At 42.2% G+C, this 15,232-nt stretch overlaps 1 protein-coding gene across 1 annotated transcript in view; it reads right to left on the bottom strand.

Moving 5' to 3' along the window:
* Positions 1-15,232, bottom strand: part of LOC138516660 (proton channel OTOP1-like) — a 682,031-nt gene that overhangs the window by 39,855 nt on the left and 626,944 nt on the right. The window contains exon 5 of the mRNA XM_069631959.1: positions 3,787-3,917. Coding sequence (XP_069488060.1) covers positions 3,787-3,917 — 131 coding nt within the window. The remainder of the gene's footprint in view (positions 1-3,786; positions 3,918-15,232) is intronic.

The following is a 15,232-nucleotide window of genomic DNA, read 5'->3' on the forward strand; positions in this document are numbered from 1 at the left end:
GGAAAATAAAAACAAAAACATACACAGCTCTCATGACTCAGCCCTTTGCCATGTCATGAATTCAAATCTAGCCACAACATATGCTGTGAATAGAAACCAATGCAAGGGTACTGTGCACCTGAAAGACATCATTATATTCCTCTTTTCATGGGGCATGTAGTCCAAAAATAAATCAAATAAGAGAAAAAACTGTAGGATATTCCTACCCTTTCAGGACAGTAGTGAGCATGAGAGCATAGTGTCTCATTTTTAATATCACATTGAGAAAGAAAATAGGTACTGGAAAGGCATTCTATTTCATGAGACTGTGTAGTGAGACTTAATGAGGTAATTGATTACTCAGTGAGTGTTTATGCTTCTGAGAATATTTATTGCTCTTGAATGGACACAGGGGTAATGATAGCTGCATATTCATGTATAACATTTTGCACATTCAGTATGCTATGTGTAGTTACAATACTAGTGGCAATGTTTATTTATAAGTCATTTCTCATAATACACAGAATTACACTATACATGAGAATGTAAGAGCATGCATTGAGTGCATTACTGTTAATCAAGTCAGACACATTTCAGCATGTGCATTATGAGTGGGGCATCTATTTATTGCATATTGTATATGGCACATTTCTTAATTAGAAAAGGATTAGTAGAAGCTTTGCGCAGAGGGCCATCAAAAAATATATATGTGACATTAGTAAATCAGTCATATGCGGATGAGTAAGTGTATCTACCCACTGCAGGGGTTTGCTGTCTATTCTCTCTTCAGATGGATGATGAGAGAAATATGCTTTTCTCTACCATGATTCCTACCACAGCTCCTACTCGGAGGGGCCCGGGGTGGGGTCTGGGACACTCCCCTAGGTGTGGAGGAAGGACTCTTTGAGGTAGGTGGAGGTGATAAGAATCATATCAACAGACACTGGGCCTGATTCACAGAGCATTTTCCTATTGGATTACACCATTATAAAATACTTCTGTGAATTAGGCCCACTGTCTTTTGTACCACCCACCTTCCTGAAACTCCCACGCTTCCTCCCTCAAAATACATACACTCTCTTATGAGCTACTCCAATGGATTCTCTGCTCTTCCACTCAGGTGTTAACTGATATCACATGACTCGTTCACTCACTGCAAAAGTCGGACACTGACTGGTGCACCAACTGCCTCCCTGAATCTCTGCTGCTTCCTCCCTCAAAATGCATGCAGCCATGAATCGTTTATTAGCGCCCCTGAAGGATTATTTGCTCCTTCTCCCAGGTGTCACCCAATGGCAAAGGTCGCATCCACTCACTTCAATAGATGGACACGGACTGTTGTATCACCCACCACACTGAATCTCTGCTGCTTCTTGGCTGAAAAATCACCTGAGCGAGAGTCTTGCAATAGCTGCTCTGGAGGGTTATACGCTCCTCCTCCTGCTGCCAACTGATGCCACATGTCTCGTCTACTCACTGCAAGGGACACACACTGCCTGGTGTACCCCTCGTCCCTCAATCTCTGCTACTTCCCCTCTCAAAAGTCAAAAGAGTCCTACACTAGCTTCCCTCATGCATTCGATTGGTATATATAAATGCAAGTTACTTTCCGAGATTCCCGCCATCTAACTCAAACCAGAGTGTACTTGTGGTCTTTACTCACTTCACATTATGAATGTATGACTCAGAGCTGTGCAAACAAACCTCATTAGAAATCTAGCTATCTTGGTCCACGCCTCGTCCTACCCTTTTTCCTACTGAACCATTCTAGCACCTCTCCAGTGTATTAACCCTTCCCTAAATTCCCTAAGCATACTTCCAGCTAGGAACTCTTGCCTCTCTGAAAGCTGCCTAAGACTGAGAACGATCCCCATTCATCTGTGCCCGGTTAGAGGCAATGTGGTTGAACTATGATGATCTTCTTACAAATAACGTCACTCAACATTTAGATGACTGGTGGTTTTAGAAAATAGGTTTTCTTTCTTTAAGTTGCTTCCCTTAGGCATATTTTCTGAACTACATTCACCGTTGGTCCTTAGGTCCCCACAGAAACTACATTATCCTGCTGAGCACTGCAGGCATAAAAGACTCTGTGCCTGATTTACAAAAGTGCTTTTCAATGGGAAAGCCCAATTGTAAAATACTTTGTAAAAAAGGCTCTCTGTGTTTTCCATGCTTGGTGCTTTTATCTGCATGATTTTTAACTTGTAGGCAGTCTGCACTTTCATTGTGGATTATGAGTATTTTATTATTTCCGCTCTGATTCCGTACTATTTAAGCAATAGAACCCTCACGTCGAGGGCATTACCTGAGACGGTAATGCCCCCGACGTGAGGGTTCTATTGCTATTAGTACCCCGGCCTGCAAAAATTGCGTGACCGAGGAACTAAAAAAATGGCCGCCGCTGTGTTCCCAGCGCATCCGCTCCCAAAAAAGGATCAAAGATAAGGTGAGTGGGGTTGGGAGGGCGGGAGTGGGAGGGGGAGAAAAAAAAAACGTACCTGCATCCCCGGCGGGGGACGAGGGAGCCTCCAGCCGTGTGGCTTCGAGTCTCCACACGGCTGTAGGCTTTCCTCGTCCCCGCCTGGGACGCAGGAACAAGAAGGTAAGTGGGGGGGGGAGGGAAGGTAGGGAGGGAGGGGATTTAGAAAAAGAAAATCCTTACCCGAGTCCCCGGCGGGGGCGAAGGCAGCCTCTCAGCCGCGGGGAGGCTCGGAGCGGGGATGGCCCCGCTTCGAGCCTCCTCATTGGCTGAGGGGCTGCCACGCCCCCCGCTGGGAAAAAAGGCCGTGGAATCCCGATGAAGGGATTCCCGGCCGGGAAGGGACCTGGCGAGAGCCAATCAGAATGGCTCTTGCCTTCTGATTGTCTCTCGCCGGGTTACTAATACATTTTAGCTAACTTCAAGGCACGCTTAATGTTTTTTTTTTACCTTTAGCCACTTGTATGTATATGCGGCACATATATGTATATGCGGCACTAAATGATGTGCCCTGAAACGATTTGTGCGGGTGTGCAAGGAAATCACTGGGTAGCCAGATGAAAGTCTTCCAATGGCAAATTTAGAATAATGGAAATAACATGGATGCGGATCGTTTATCTTCAGTGCATCAAAGCTGTCAGTTGGACACTTTCTCTAACACTACTGAACATGACTAATACCGTTTCTACTTAACTGAAGCACTAAGAGTAACATGTATGTAACTGCGAACTGATGCCTTAGGGTTTGGTGCGCTATATAAATGCAAAAATAAATAAATAAATACATAAACTAGTTCTAGGAGCTATCATTTCAACTTTTTTTTACAGCACTTTAACATTTGTAGTAAATACTGGCACGTTTACTCGTGTTATGCTTAAAAGCATTGTGGGGCGAAATACATCACCTTGTCTTAAGCATGTGTAGGCATAGTAATCAAGGGCAGCTGCACAAGCCATTCCACGGGCCAAGATCTACCTGTGAAACTGATGTCTCGGCTATACTGGGAGTGTCCCATCAGATTTCTCAAAATGGAATGTGTTGATCGATGCTATCACCAGTAGTTAACGTGTCACGGCATTGGGCCTAATTCATAGAAGTGTTTTATAATGGCGCAATTCCATAGGAAAACGTTCTGTAGATCAGGGTGATTGACTTCACCCATTCCTGAATCCGTCAATATATGCATTGGATTTCAGCAGCATCTTCAAGCTATCACAGGGCAGAAATATTCAAAGAGTCGGAAGATTCACAAACATAGATCCTCTAAGTACATCAGTCTCTCAATGTTTAATATTCAAGTCATGCGTTTTTGGTGCTGAACTTACCGAATGTCATGTTTTCGAATCCAAGTGTGGAGAGTCTATCCATGTGCTCCACAAGCTGGTGCTTCGACTCTGTGAATACCTCGCTGGCCCAGAGCAGCAAATTTGTGAATACAGAATGAATTAATCCAAACCTAAAATGAAAAGTGCAATTAGTATGTAGTTGATGAGGGCAGTGTTGTTTGAACTAGGAGTTTGAGATAGGGTTTGGTAAACAGAGGAGTACTGAGGCAGACTGAAGCCAATAATAATAAATACACGATGTCAAGAGAATTAAATGCACACCCATTTGTGTGATCATTGGAAGACAATCTCCATCCACAATACATTTGTATCATTATTGCACCTATCGGGGACATGCAGCAGTGCCACTTTCGCTGCTGTAGAACAAGGAATGATGTCCCAAAATCATGGATGAAGTAGAGGAAGAGCACACAGAGATAGCTATGTGCATGGACACAGTGGCATGCAGTGGACCAAGGGCAAACAGGAGCTTGCGTGCGCAGATACCCAGTGCCATGTACCTGCTCCCATTTGCCAGTCTGCTGGTTCTCCCCGCTAAGATCTAGCCTATAGTCTAAATGATAATACACTCCTCTTACACACCCTTCATGGATATCCCTCCCCTATGAGACTGACAGCACTGTGCCACAAAGGGACGTGTGTTGATACGGTGCGGCGCACCGCCAGGTGGCACATCTGCATCAAAAATCAGTATCAGAATGCTGAGACTGCGGTCATTATTTGGAGATATTGATGTATTCCAAGAAATTGGATTGACTAAAAGGCACTGTCATCATTTCATGCAACATGCCAAATCCTATTGATTTTGAGTAAGGCAATTCAATAACGACGTGCATATTCAATTTACTGTATTAATCGGGTTTAGTTTATTTCATCCTCATTCATTGCCATTAACCATACATCGAAAGCCTAAGCCCAGCCTTAAAATGTGATTCTCCATATTGCTTGATTTTAAGCGAACATGACTTCCAAGCAAATTCCTATAAGGTAATCACATGCAGGAACATGCTCATTGATGAGATCTGCGCGCAACCTGCAGGGAGGTGAAACAATGTGGGCTCCTTACAAGTACCTTCAAAGCTAGAAGAAATAATGGCAATTAAGTAAGTACTGCGAATAACTTTCATTAGTGGGCAAAACTATTGTAGCAAGCACTATGCACAACAAAAAGTGTTTTATTATTATTATTATTGTTGTTATTATTAATATGAATAGTGAAATAATAATAATAATAATAATAATAATAATAATAATAATAATAATAATAATAGATACAGTACCCCCCACCTACATCCTCTTCTTAAACACTTCTCTCTGATGCAAGAGATCTTACATGTATAACCATGATGATGCATTGGGAAGGTGACTATGGACAGGCCCAGAAACAAGGGCATCAGGCCATTGAAATCAGATATGGCCAGCCAAGTATGCCTAACTTGGGAGTTTATAATGCTTCTAACCACATTTACATACAAAACAAACCTGACAAAACAAACAAATTTTAGCCTACAGCTTTTATAGTATGTTGGTTGTACAAACTTCTACTCACTAAGTCACCTAAGATAACTGTTCTCAAATTTGCAAAGACATCCTTATTAAATACTTGTAAGTCTTGCAAATGCTTCACCTCCTCCTTACATGAATATGAGAGGCACCAGGGACCAGTTTGTGAATTCTTCTTACCCCAAGGTGTCAAAATTAAACCAGCTTTTACTTGGTCACAACTAGTCAATACTCAGAAGAATTGCAAGGTTGCAAGAAGCATGAAAATTTAGTAGGGCAACCAGTTTCTGCCACAATAGAAAGTTTCAGCAACTTTACAATTCTGCCCCAAATCTCCTCAAATACCTGATCAATAATGGATGAGGAAAGACCTGTGGATCTTTATATTTCATAACTTCTAAATAAGTGACTGAATCTGTGATATGATCCTTGTATCAGGAGCATTCCAAATGAAGCTTTGATTTCTAGATACAACAATGCAGTATCCATACACAAGGCCAAACTATTTCTGCACCTGTGGGCACACTCCATACACCACCAAATCTTCGGTGTATCGTCAGCTCTCGATTTATTGTCTGAAGATGGCCCAGGCCCTCAATTCCTTATATTTTGGATATTCTTCATGACTGTGTGCCTGCCTAAAGTTGTCTTGTTTATGTTTATTTTGTACATTATAACAACACGAACACAATAACAGTAAAAGCAATTGCAAGATATGAGTCAAACCATCAATACAGCAACTAGAACAATTTACCAGCAGAGATAAATGAGGGAGAAAAAAAAAAGGGTGGCGTGGGGAAAAGGAAGTGAGATAAGGTGAAGGTGAGAGAGGGGGAGAGGGGACAAAGAAGAGACAAGGTAGAGGTAGAGAGGTAAGATGAGGAGGATAAAAGACGGGTGGGGGGAGGGAAGGGCGGGGGAGGATAGAGTATCAGGGAGGGGAGTGGAGAAGAAGAGATTTTAAGGAGACACGAAAGGAGGAATAGGTGGGGATGGAATGGATAGAGAGGGGAAGGGAGTTCTAGTGGAAGGGAGCAAGGAGCTGAAAGGAGTGAAAACGAGAGGAGGCACATGGGGACGGGGAAACAAGGAGAAGGAAGTGATCTGCAGATCTGAGGGAATGGGAGGGAGTGTAGAATGAGATGAGATTGGAGAGATAAGGGGGAGCAAGTTCATGGATTCATATATTCAATATCTTTCTACTGATGGTGATAGCGAGTGGTTTATGGCAGATGGATCTTCTTGTATCTAGTATTTGACTAACATCTTGCTGGAGTTGATTTCTTGGGGTTCATGATAGGCTGTCCTAACCACATGGGTCGCTCCTTTACTTCTTTTGAGTTTTCTGGGAAAAGCTCCTTGTGTGGTTCCAACTTGCACTGGCCAGATTTCATTATGAATGATAGGAAGTCCAGTGGAGGATATGATGAAATGGTGTGTAGCTACCTGCACAGCTTCAGGCTGAGAGGAATTTCAGTTTGCTTAGGTGGAAGCCCCATTTGGTAATCATGTGGACTTGATAATTTGTTAGGTCAAAGCTCTGTTCAAATTATAGATCAACACTCTTTTGCCAACTGGAAATGTTTTAGTGACTAAACAGAGGGTATGCACCAAATGGTTGTCCTGGTAGGGGTCAAGTGGTTTGCTTTAGGAAAATGTCTTTAAACAGACTGACATGACATAAATCAGAGCAACAGAATGGAGAATGAAGATGTATAATATAAAGACTTGTCGAGTGCCCGTTTGCCTTCAGGGGATTATTTGTTTAGATAATGTGTCTATGCGGGTCTAGACAGCTGAGGGGAGAAATCAGGGTCCTAGTTTAATCAAGCATCCACGTACCCCTTTCTCCAAGTCAGATTCAAGTCTTTTCATATGGTGCTTGTTTAACTGCTTTGCAGAGGATATTTTGGAACTGAATGAGCACTATTCCATATGGTATCGAGCATTAATATGTTCACAGTCAGTATGGCCACAGATTATACCATCCTGGCAGAAACAGTCACAGCACTAACTTTGTTATTACAGGCATCTCGAGATTTAGCATGCTTCTGGCTTATGCGTGTACGTTTGCAGATTTTCTCCCTGAGCAAGATATGCCTATCAATCACTCTGCTAATCTCAATGGGCCCATCACTTGCAACCAGCACTATCCCAATTCCAAAGCTCCTTCCATGTGGCAAAAGGTGAAGCCAGCGAAACAGTGATGGATGAGGTTAAATCATGCGCTCACTCTCACGTTCCCACTATGCTGTTTTGTGAACTTTCTACTCTCCCTCTAAAACAATGAAGGGGAAAGGGCTCTGCTCACCAGACAAAAGTGACTCTCAGCAGCAAACTGACTGCCTAGCGATCCTCCTTCGCCACCTATGGATGCCGCAGACTTCAGGTATCAGAAAAGGCACTGGCACCTATGGAAATGCATGGGTCAAACTACAGATGTTAAGTAATGTGAACTAGTTTCAGTATATTTTTCTGTGCTCTTCTGTATGTTTAATGTGAATGAAGTCTTTGCCATTTTCAATTACGCATAACATTGATGATAACACATGTCCTTGCAGGTCTCTAATAAACATGATTTAAGGCTCAGTCGCATCTTCGCACATTCCCCTGTATCATATATTTTGGGGTTAGCGCTATTACTTCTTGGTATTTTTTTTATTATGGTGGTATTTGGTGGTATTTTATAATCCTTGGTAATATGTTGTGGTAACCTTTAATTTTTATAGTGGTGAGACTAATTTCAGCATACTGCCTAATATTATTTTTTTACCAGTGTCACTAACAACAAACAAAATACTGGACTTGATACACACTGGATACATCGCTCATGCCCTCTTATGGTACCTTATGTACAATACCACACTATGCACTTTTGGCTGAGTTCCAACAATTGTAAAGCATGCAATTGAAATACAGCACATTCATCCAACAGCTCAAGGTAGCTACTTTACTTTCATTTAGTTCTTACCACACATCTGTCTCCCTACACATGTCAAATGAAATGGACTGAATGCAGAATACATGTAATGATACTAAGTTACTTTGAGTCTGGGTTTTTGTAATATCGTAAAATAGAAATATGCAAGTTACACAGAATGACACTTATTCCCACATTGTATTTCACAGTGCAATAGCTTTCCACGCTTTATCTGTGCAGAGTTCTTGGCATTGTGAAATTTGGAAAGAGAATACAATTTTTAAAAACACTGTACGACTTTGAGAAAAATAAACACAGGAGTACATGCATGTTAAAAATAGACAGCACCTAAAATGAAGTGTATTACTTAACATAGACTACCTGATCTCATTCCTAACAGCAGCCCCTCACTTAACTTCATATTCACCTAGATTTGTTGGCAGTATTTCTGATTTATTTCAGCATGGAAATCTTTCCCAATCTTTCCGCCTGCCTCGCAGAGGCCAACCCAGATAAAGACAGCTTCAGCATCAGACAGCTTGCCATCATTGCATTCAGTCTGTCTAGCCAGCCCTCTTCTGCCCCTTCGTCTCCAGTGCCCAAAGATGAATGAATGCTAGTCTTTCTCAAAACCATTTTTGACAAAACCCTTTGTCACTCAAGGAAAACACCACCCCTAGAGCAGATCATTCCACTGAAATGGCACGTGATCGCCTTGCTGGAGAGCAAAAGACACATCTTTCTTGTGCTTCCTGCCCTAATACAATGCCCTGTTTTCTGTAGAATTGATCTTCCATTTTTCTAGTTTATCACCCAGAGCAGATTAAGCCTGCAAGTTTAAATTCCCATTTCTAGAGCATCATGCATTTTCCCAATCTGCATTTAGCTTATTTCATCATGGACTAATTTGTACTAAATGCTATTAAGGGATTCAGTTACATGTTAGCTGTGGTTGGATTACATTAGTATGTTAATTTATCTTAGTATATATTAAGTGCAGCTCAGTTCATTGAAATATCTTCCTATAGCAAAGTGCAATTTCAATCATGTACTCTGTGCATTGACATCTATTTAATTCTGCCTGAGACTCGCACTCTTGAGTCAAGTAATGAGTTTCACGCCCTGGCCCCAGTTGCAGTTCAAACCCACGCTAACATATGCGTGCTGAAACAATGAACCTAACTGTTAAAATCCAGAGCCCCTACTCCTACAATCATGCAGGGGCCAGCAGCCTTTGGCTCTCAGATGTTTAGACCACAACTCTCATCAGCCCTGTCCATCAAAGTAAATGCTGAGTGATAATGGGTGTCAAAATTCAAAGCCAAATGTCGCAGACCAAATATATATCATAAGCTAATAATCTAAGAAGAGGATAAGAGACACAGAGCTCACTGATTAAGTGGCCATTTTCTAGGCAGCCAGCAACTCCACCTAAAGATTGCTGTATTGTATGCTGGGTTTTATGTATATGCAAACCTACTTGTGGCACAACAAATCACCCTTACGATAGGGGGATGGATTGGTATGGTTTCAATGTATGACTACAATTACAAAAACAGACTTTTAAAGGTACATTTTAAAGGTCATGGAGAGAAGGAATGAACAGGGTTACAGACATGGGATACAGGTTAGGGAGGTACAAGTGGACCCATTCTTCTGATTTGTTGGTGGATCTACAGCCATGCTACTGCTTATGCTATGTTCCTATGAGTTCACGTGATTTGACCTTTCTAACTGTACTGTGGAGGACCCAGGTCTGTGTCAGAAGATCTCTCATTTACATACTTCTAATACGAGAGAAGAAACCCAACGTGAATTCCCAAGCGAAGAAAACATTAGGCAAATCCTACCACTTTCTTTCACCATGTTCTATGCTAATTCCTTAGACCTTAAAGGCGGCAAGTCATTAAGCTATACCTCCCTCATGTTCCCGCCGCTTTCAACACTAGTGTTTACCTGCTTCATAAGGCATCTATACTTTTTCTGTTTTTCTCTACAGGTTTCCACAATTCCGATTATAATCACTAAATTTGGTTATCAACATATTTAAGTAGTATGGTTCCATGTGTTTTTATCGTGGACACTTTACATGTTGGCATTTTAATTGTATTGTTTTCACTGAATTTATTTTGAATGGGGGGTTTCACACAAACCCAACTCTACTACCTTACCCTGCCACCCATCACCCCAAACCTCTACCACTAACACACAACATATGTATATTTTCCCAAACAATTCTGCAAAAATGGCTGCAGTGAAAAATAGACAATTAAAATGCCAACATGTAAAGGGCCCATGATGAAAACATGATTAGTGCAGTAGTATATCACAATGAAAAAATAAACACCCAACAAAGAAGCACTTTCTATATTGGCGGATGCAGTGTATAAACTAATATGTCCCCAAATGGTATCCTAAAGTAGTAGCTATCAGCCTGAAAGGGCTGGATGGGCAGGCCCCGCGCTTATATTAAATTAAATTAAATTAAATTAGTATATCAGCACATGCCTCAACGGGTGTGCATTTATGCAACAAACACAGCTGGAAACAATGGAAAACACTGCTAGCATTGCCACTCCAGGCAGTCCTTACACCATGAAGACATGCCTCATAGATCAGAATGGGCCACAAAAGCATTGGCACCCAGTGTGGCTGTGTGATTCCTTGTTTGTTGATTTATAATGCGCCGAAGCCCGCAGGCATCAGGGCACACACTGACACAAATGATAACATGTCAAAGACAGGACAATCAATGGAGCAATATCATCAGTACACAGTTTAGTTAAAGAGCTCAGTTTAAAAAAAATGTCCAGACCAACAGTAAATTAGGTTCCTGTCATAGGTTCAATGGCAGCGAGTTCCAGATGGATGCTGCCAACAATGGGAATGATCGACCTTTGCCTGTTGACCGTCTGGTTCTAGGGCAATGGAGCAGGTTCGCATTGTTAGACCAAAGGCCCCTCATGGGCTCGTATCGAACTGGAATTAGTAGGTGGGAGCTTTACAATGCAGACATTCGTGATTTAAAATTGCTATTTTAATCTGTACTCGAACAACCACCTGGAACCAGTGCAAACTCTCTGGGGTGCAGCTTTAGCTATCTGAATGGGATTGTTTTATATCTCTTGGAGTCTGTAATTGTAATTGGTTATTTATAACGTGCTTAATAATGCTTAATACCCAGAGGTTTCTGAGCGCAGACCTGGCAATCGAACCTGTGTTGCTCCACGTTGTCTTGTTTGCAAGACGTGTGCATTGCCCTTGAGCTATCCTCCTGAGACTGCATGTGAAGGCAACCTTTATCTACGCCCACCAGGAGTGTGTTAGAATAGTCGATTCTGGGCAAGATGATCGTATGCGCCAAAGTTGTATTATTTTTCTCTGTGACAAAAGGTTTAACTTGCCTAAGTAGTCTAAGATGGTATTGACATGTTTTGACAAACATAGCTGGTATGAACAGCAGCACCGAAAGAGGATTCCAGGTAAACACAAAGCGTATTTACTTGTTTGAGTGTTGAGATGACACAGTCCTCAATCGTAAAATTAGCACATCTAGGGACCAATTTAGCTCTGGACTGTGTTGAACCAAAAATTAAGATTTACGTCTCAGAGCTAATTAGGCAAAACTAATGGGTGGAGATCCAGTGTTTGATGGTCTCCTAGATATGCATAGATTTAGTAGCATCCATCTCGTAAACACAAGCTCAAGCAGCAGTTGTGTGTCATCTGCGTAACTGGCAAATTCCACAGCCATCTCAGTAAAGAGGTCATAAAGTGGGTTTTATATCAATATTAAATAACACTGGCGAACCCAAAGCACCCTTAGGATCTCCGCACAGGGTATGGGATGAGTCTGAAGTAGCCTCACCCCATTGGATCATAGCCCTCTGGTTATTTAAGAAGCAGCGGGTCCATCGTACCACATTACTTGAACAGTAACCCACAGACGCAAGAGTGTTTAAGAGATGGTCATGATCTAAAAGGTCAAAGGCTGCCAACAGACCTAACAATATCAACAGCCCACTTTTTCTCTTATCCATGATGTCAAGCATGTGCGTCTGTAGGTCTAACAGTGCGCTCTCGGTACTATCGCTGGAGCGTAAGCCCGACTGTCAGATATGCAACTTTGCTATGGAGTCTAAATGTCCTTGCAGTTGGGCAGCTGCAATTGTATCTATTATTTTGAGTAACAAGTATGCGTTAGTGATAGGACTGAGATTTGCTGTTTCTCTAGGGTTAAGCCCTACCTTTTTGTTTATCAACAGGGTGACTGTCATTGCTTTTATGGAGTCGGGAATGCAGCCATAGTTGAAGGAGGCATTAACAGACCTTTCAAAGAAATGTGAGAACATTTTCTTTTTCTCCAACACTTTTGGATGGGATGACATCTCCAAAACAGGAAGTTGGATGCATTTCGTCCAAGGCTCTTTCCATTTCAGCCAGCGTATTAGGCCTAGATGTATAAACCGGTGAGTTGAGGTTTGGCTGTAAATCCTGACTGTGCCATAGTAGATCAGGAGACATGCCACCCACCATGGTGTCAGGAAACGCATCTAGATATTTATTTTTAATGTTTTCCTGTGCTGTGCTATTGTGATTTTATCAGCAAGTGCTTGCTGAGTCTGAGTATATTCTAGGTTAGTTGGCTTAAAAAGCTATGCCTTTGCCTGTGCCCTTGGTTTTTCAATCATCCTTAGTATTTCAAAGAGTTTTGTCGAGTAGTTACCAGCATTATGTATCTGATCATTACATTAATCTCGCTTAGCTTCATAAGTAGATAGCTCATATAACCTTTGATGTTTCCATGCGATTTTAAGAGCTTCTGACTTGTTTTTCTGGCATCTGTGTTCAGACTGTCTCCTTTACTTTTTAAGGCTTCTGAGACTGGGCATAAAACAGGCATTATGCTGGATACCATCCCAGATAGTTTTATTTTTAAGGGAGCACAACAATCCAGCATACAAGTCAAGAGCATTCTGTATGCAAAAGCTAATATGCATGGGGCATGAAGATCTGAGGTGGACCCTAACAATTTATGTACACATTTCCAAATGTCTTGCATGCAGACTGTCTTAAAGTTTCGACTGACAACGCTCTTGATGGGTTTCACATGCTTTTTCGGGTTGTCCTGAAGCACCATTTGAAACTCAACCTAAGAGTGGCTGGACCATCTACCTGGTCTGGTAATGGCAATGTTAATCTCGAGATTTCATGAGGTGACCCAATCCAAGATATATGGATGTAGGTTCACTCAATGTTGTTAAGATTCTGTACCAGTGTTATGGCATCCTTATCGGAAGTGTTACCACGCCAACGATTCATATCCCCTAACACCAGAGTAGCACAGTTAGGTTTGTGTAAAGGTCTTAACAGTTGTGTGATATTTTCATTAAAGTTAGTCATGTCCTCTGGGGGTCGATAAAGAACAATGGGCCTCATTCTAGGTCGGCCGGTCTGGTAAAAAAGGCAGGCATTCTAGGATACCAACTCTTTACTGGACCAGCCGACTACGGCTTTGTCAGTGGGGCATCTGGCTTACCTGCAGTAAGCCAGGTGCCCTACCTGCAAAAGAAACATCATAATGACTGCAAATCAGCTCTTGGAGTCCTATGGGACTGCATGAAGGATTTACACCGTCACTCCGGCACTTGGAAACGTTATCTACATTTGCCAGTATCCTGGTGTCTCTACAGCCAGGATACCAGCAAAGTTAGAAAGAAGCCCAATTACATTAACACAGCTGTTGTGAGAAGGATTGAACTACCCAGAGATGTACCAGATATACCCTCCTTAACATCAATATGGGAAATTTCACTGACAAGTATATGTGGAAAAGATGCTGCCGGACCCTGACAATCGGGCCAAGGTATGTTTGTAAGCAAGTGTGTGGTTGAGGGGAGAGAAGTGCTCAGCGGTCGAAGTGTACGAAAAGAAGTAGTGGAACTATGTTCCCTACTGGCCTGCACCCACTCCCCACAAACCCCATCGCCAGACCCCATTGCTGCGCCCCCTCCCGTGCACAATAAAAAACCCAAAACACATGCGCCTGCTCTTTAAGTAAACGTCCTGTGCAGTGCACTGAAAATGCAAGTTTCAACTTCTCCTACACTTTTATTTTAAAGCAAAACCGTTCTGGAACGTTTTATTTTTAAAATAAAAGTATAGGAACAGTGAAACGTAAATAAAAGAAGTAGAGGAGGACCGCTCCTGACCGCTCCCACCCATTTTGACCACTGGAAGTGCTGAAGGCTAACTCACAGCATGGAGCAGGGCAAAGAACCTCTCTGTACTGTGAGCCAGCGACAGCCTCAGCTAAGGCCAGCTGCTCAGTAGCAGCCGAGAGACTCCACGTAGAGCCAGCGACAGCCTCAGCTAAGGCCAGCTGCTCAGTAGCAGCCGAGAGACTCCACGTAGAGCCAGCGACAGCCTCAGCTAAGGCCAGCTGCTCAGTAGCAGCCGAGAGACTCCACGTAGCAGTGTTCCTCGGCTGTAACTCTGTCAAAGCAGGAGACCTGTCTAATCGTCTAGGGTCTAGAGCCAATTTAGCGTGAAAGTACCTACATAATATGCCCATCCGGGCGCATTGCTGTGCTGCTAAGAGCAGACCGAGTCCTGTGTGGTGTCCCATGGCAGAGTGTGACAAGAAACAGAGAGACTCTTTGACTGTTTACATTGATTGCACATGCATAATCCATTTTATTTTTGTTTCTAGTCCTTACCATAGATTGAGTGATTTGCTTATTTTTCATCGATTAATGTATAAAACATGCGTATAATGACGTTTGCATTATTGTAAATCTGAAGTGTTTTCCTCTTCCCACAAATGTTAATTGCAGCTTATCAATTTAAATATTGTTTTATATTATATTGAGCTATGTAGTTCTGTATTCTGGATTTAATTAGCTAAAATGGCTGTAATTTTCATAAAAGTGCATGGGAACTGCATTCATGGGCCTGCCAATGTTAGCACTTAAGTGCTGTTGGATCTACTGCATGCACTTT

Source organism: Ambystoma mexicanum, chromosome 6q (genome assembly GCF_040938575.1).
Source record: "Ambystoma mexicanum isolate Mex_15411 chromosome 6q, UKY_AmexF1_1, whole genome shotgun sequence".
Lineage (NCBI taxonomy): Eukaryota > Metazoa > Chordata > Amphibia > Caudata > Ambystomatidae > Ambystoma > Ambystoma mexicanum.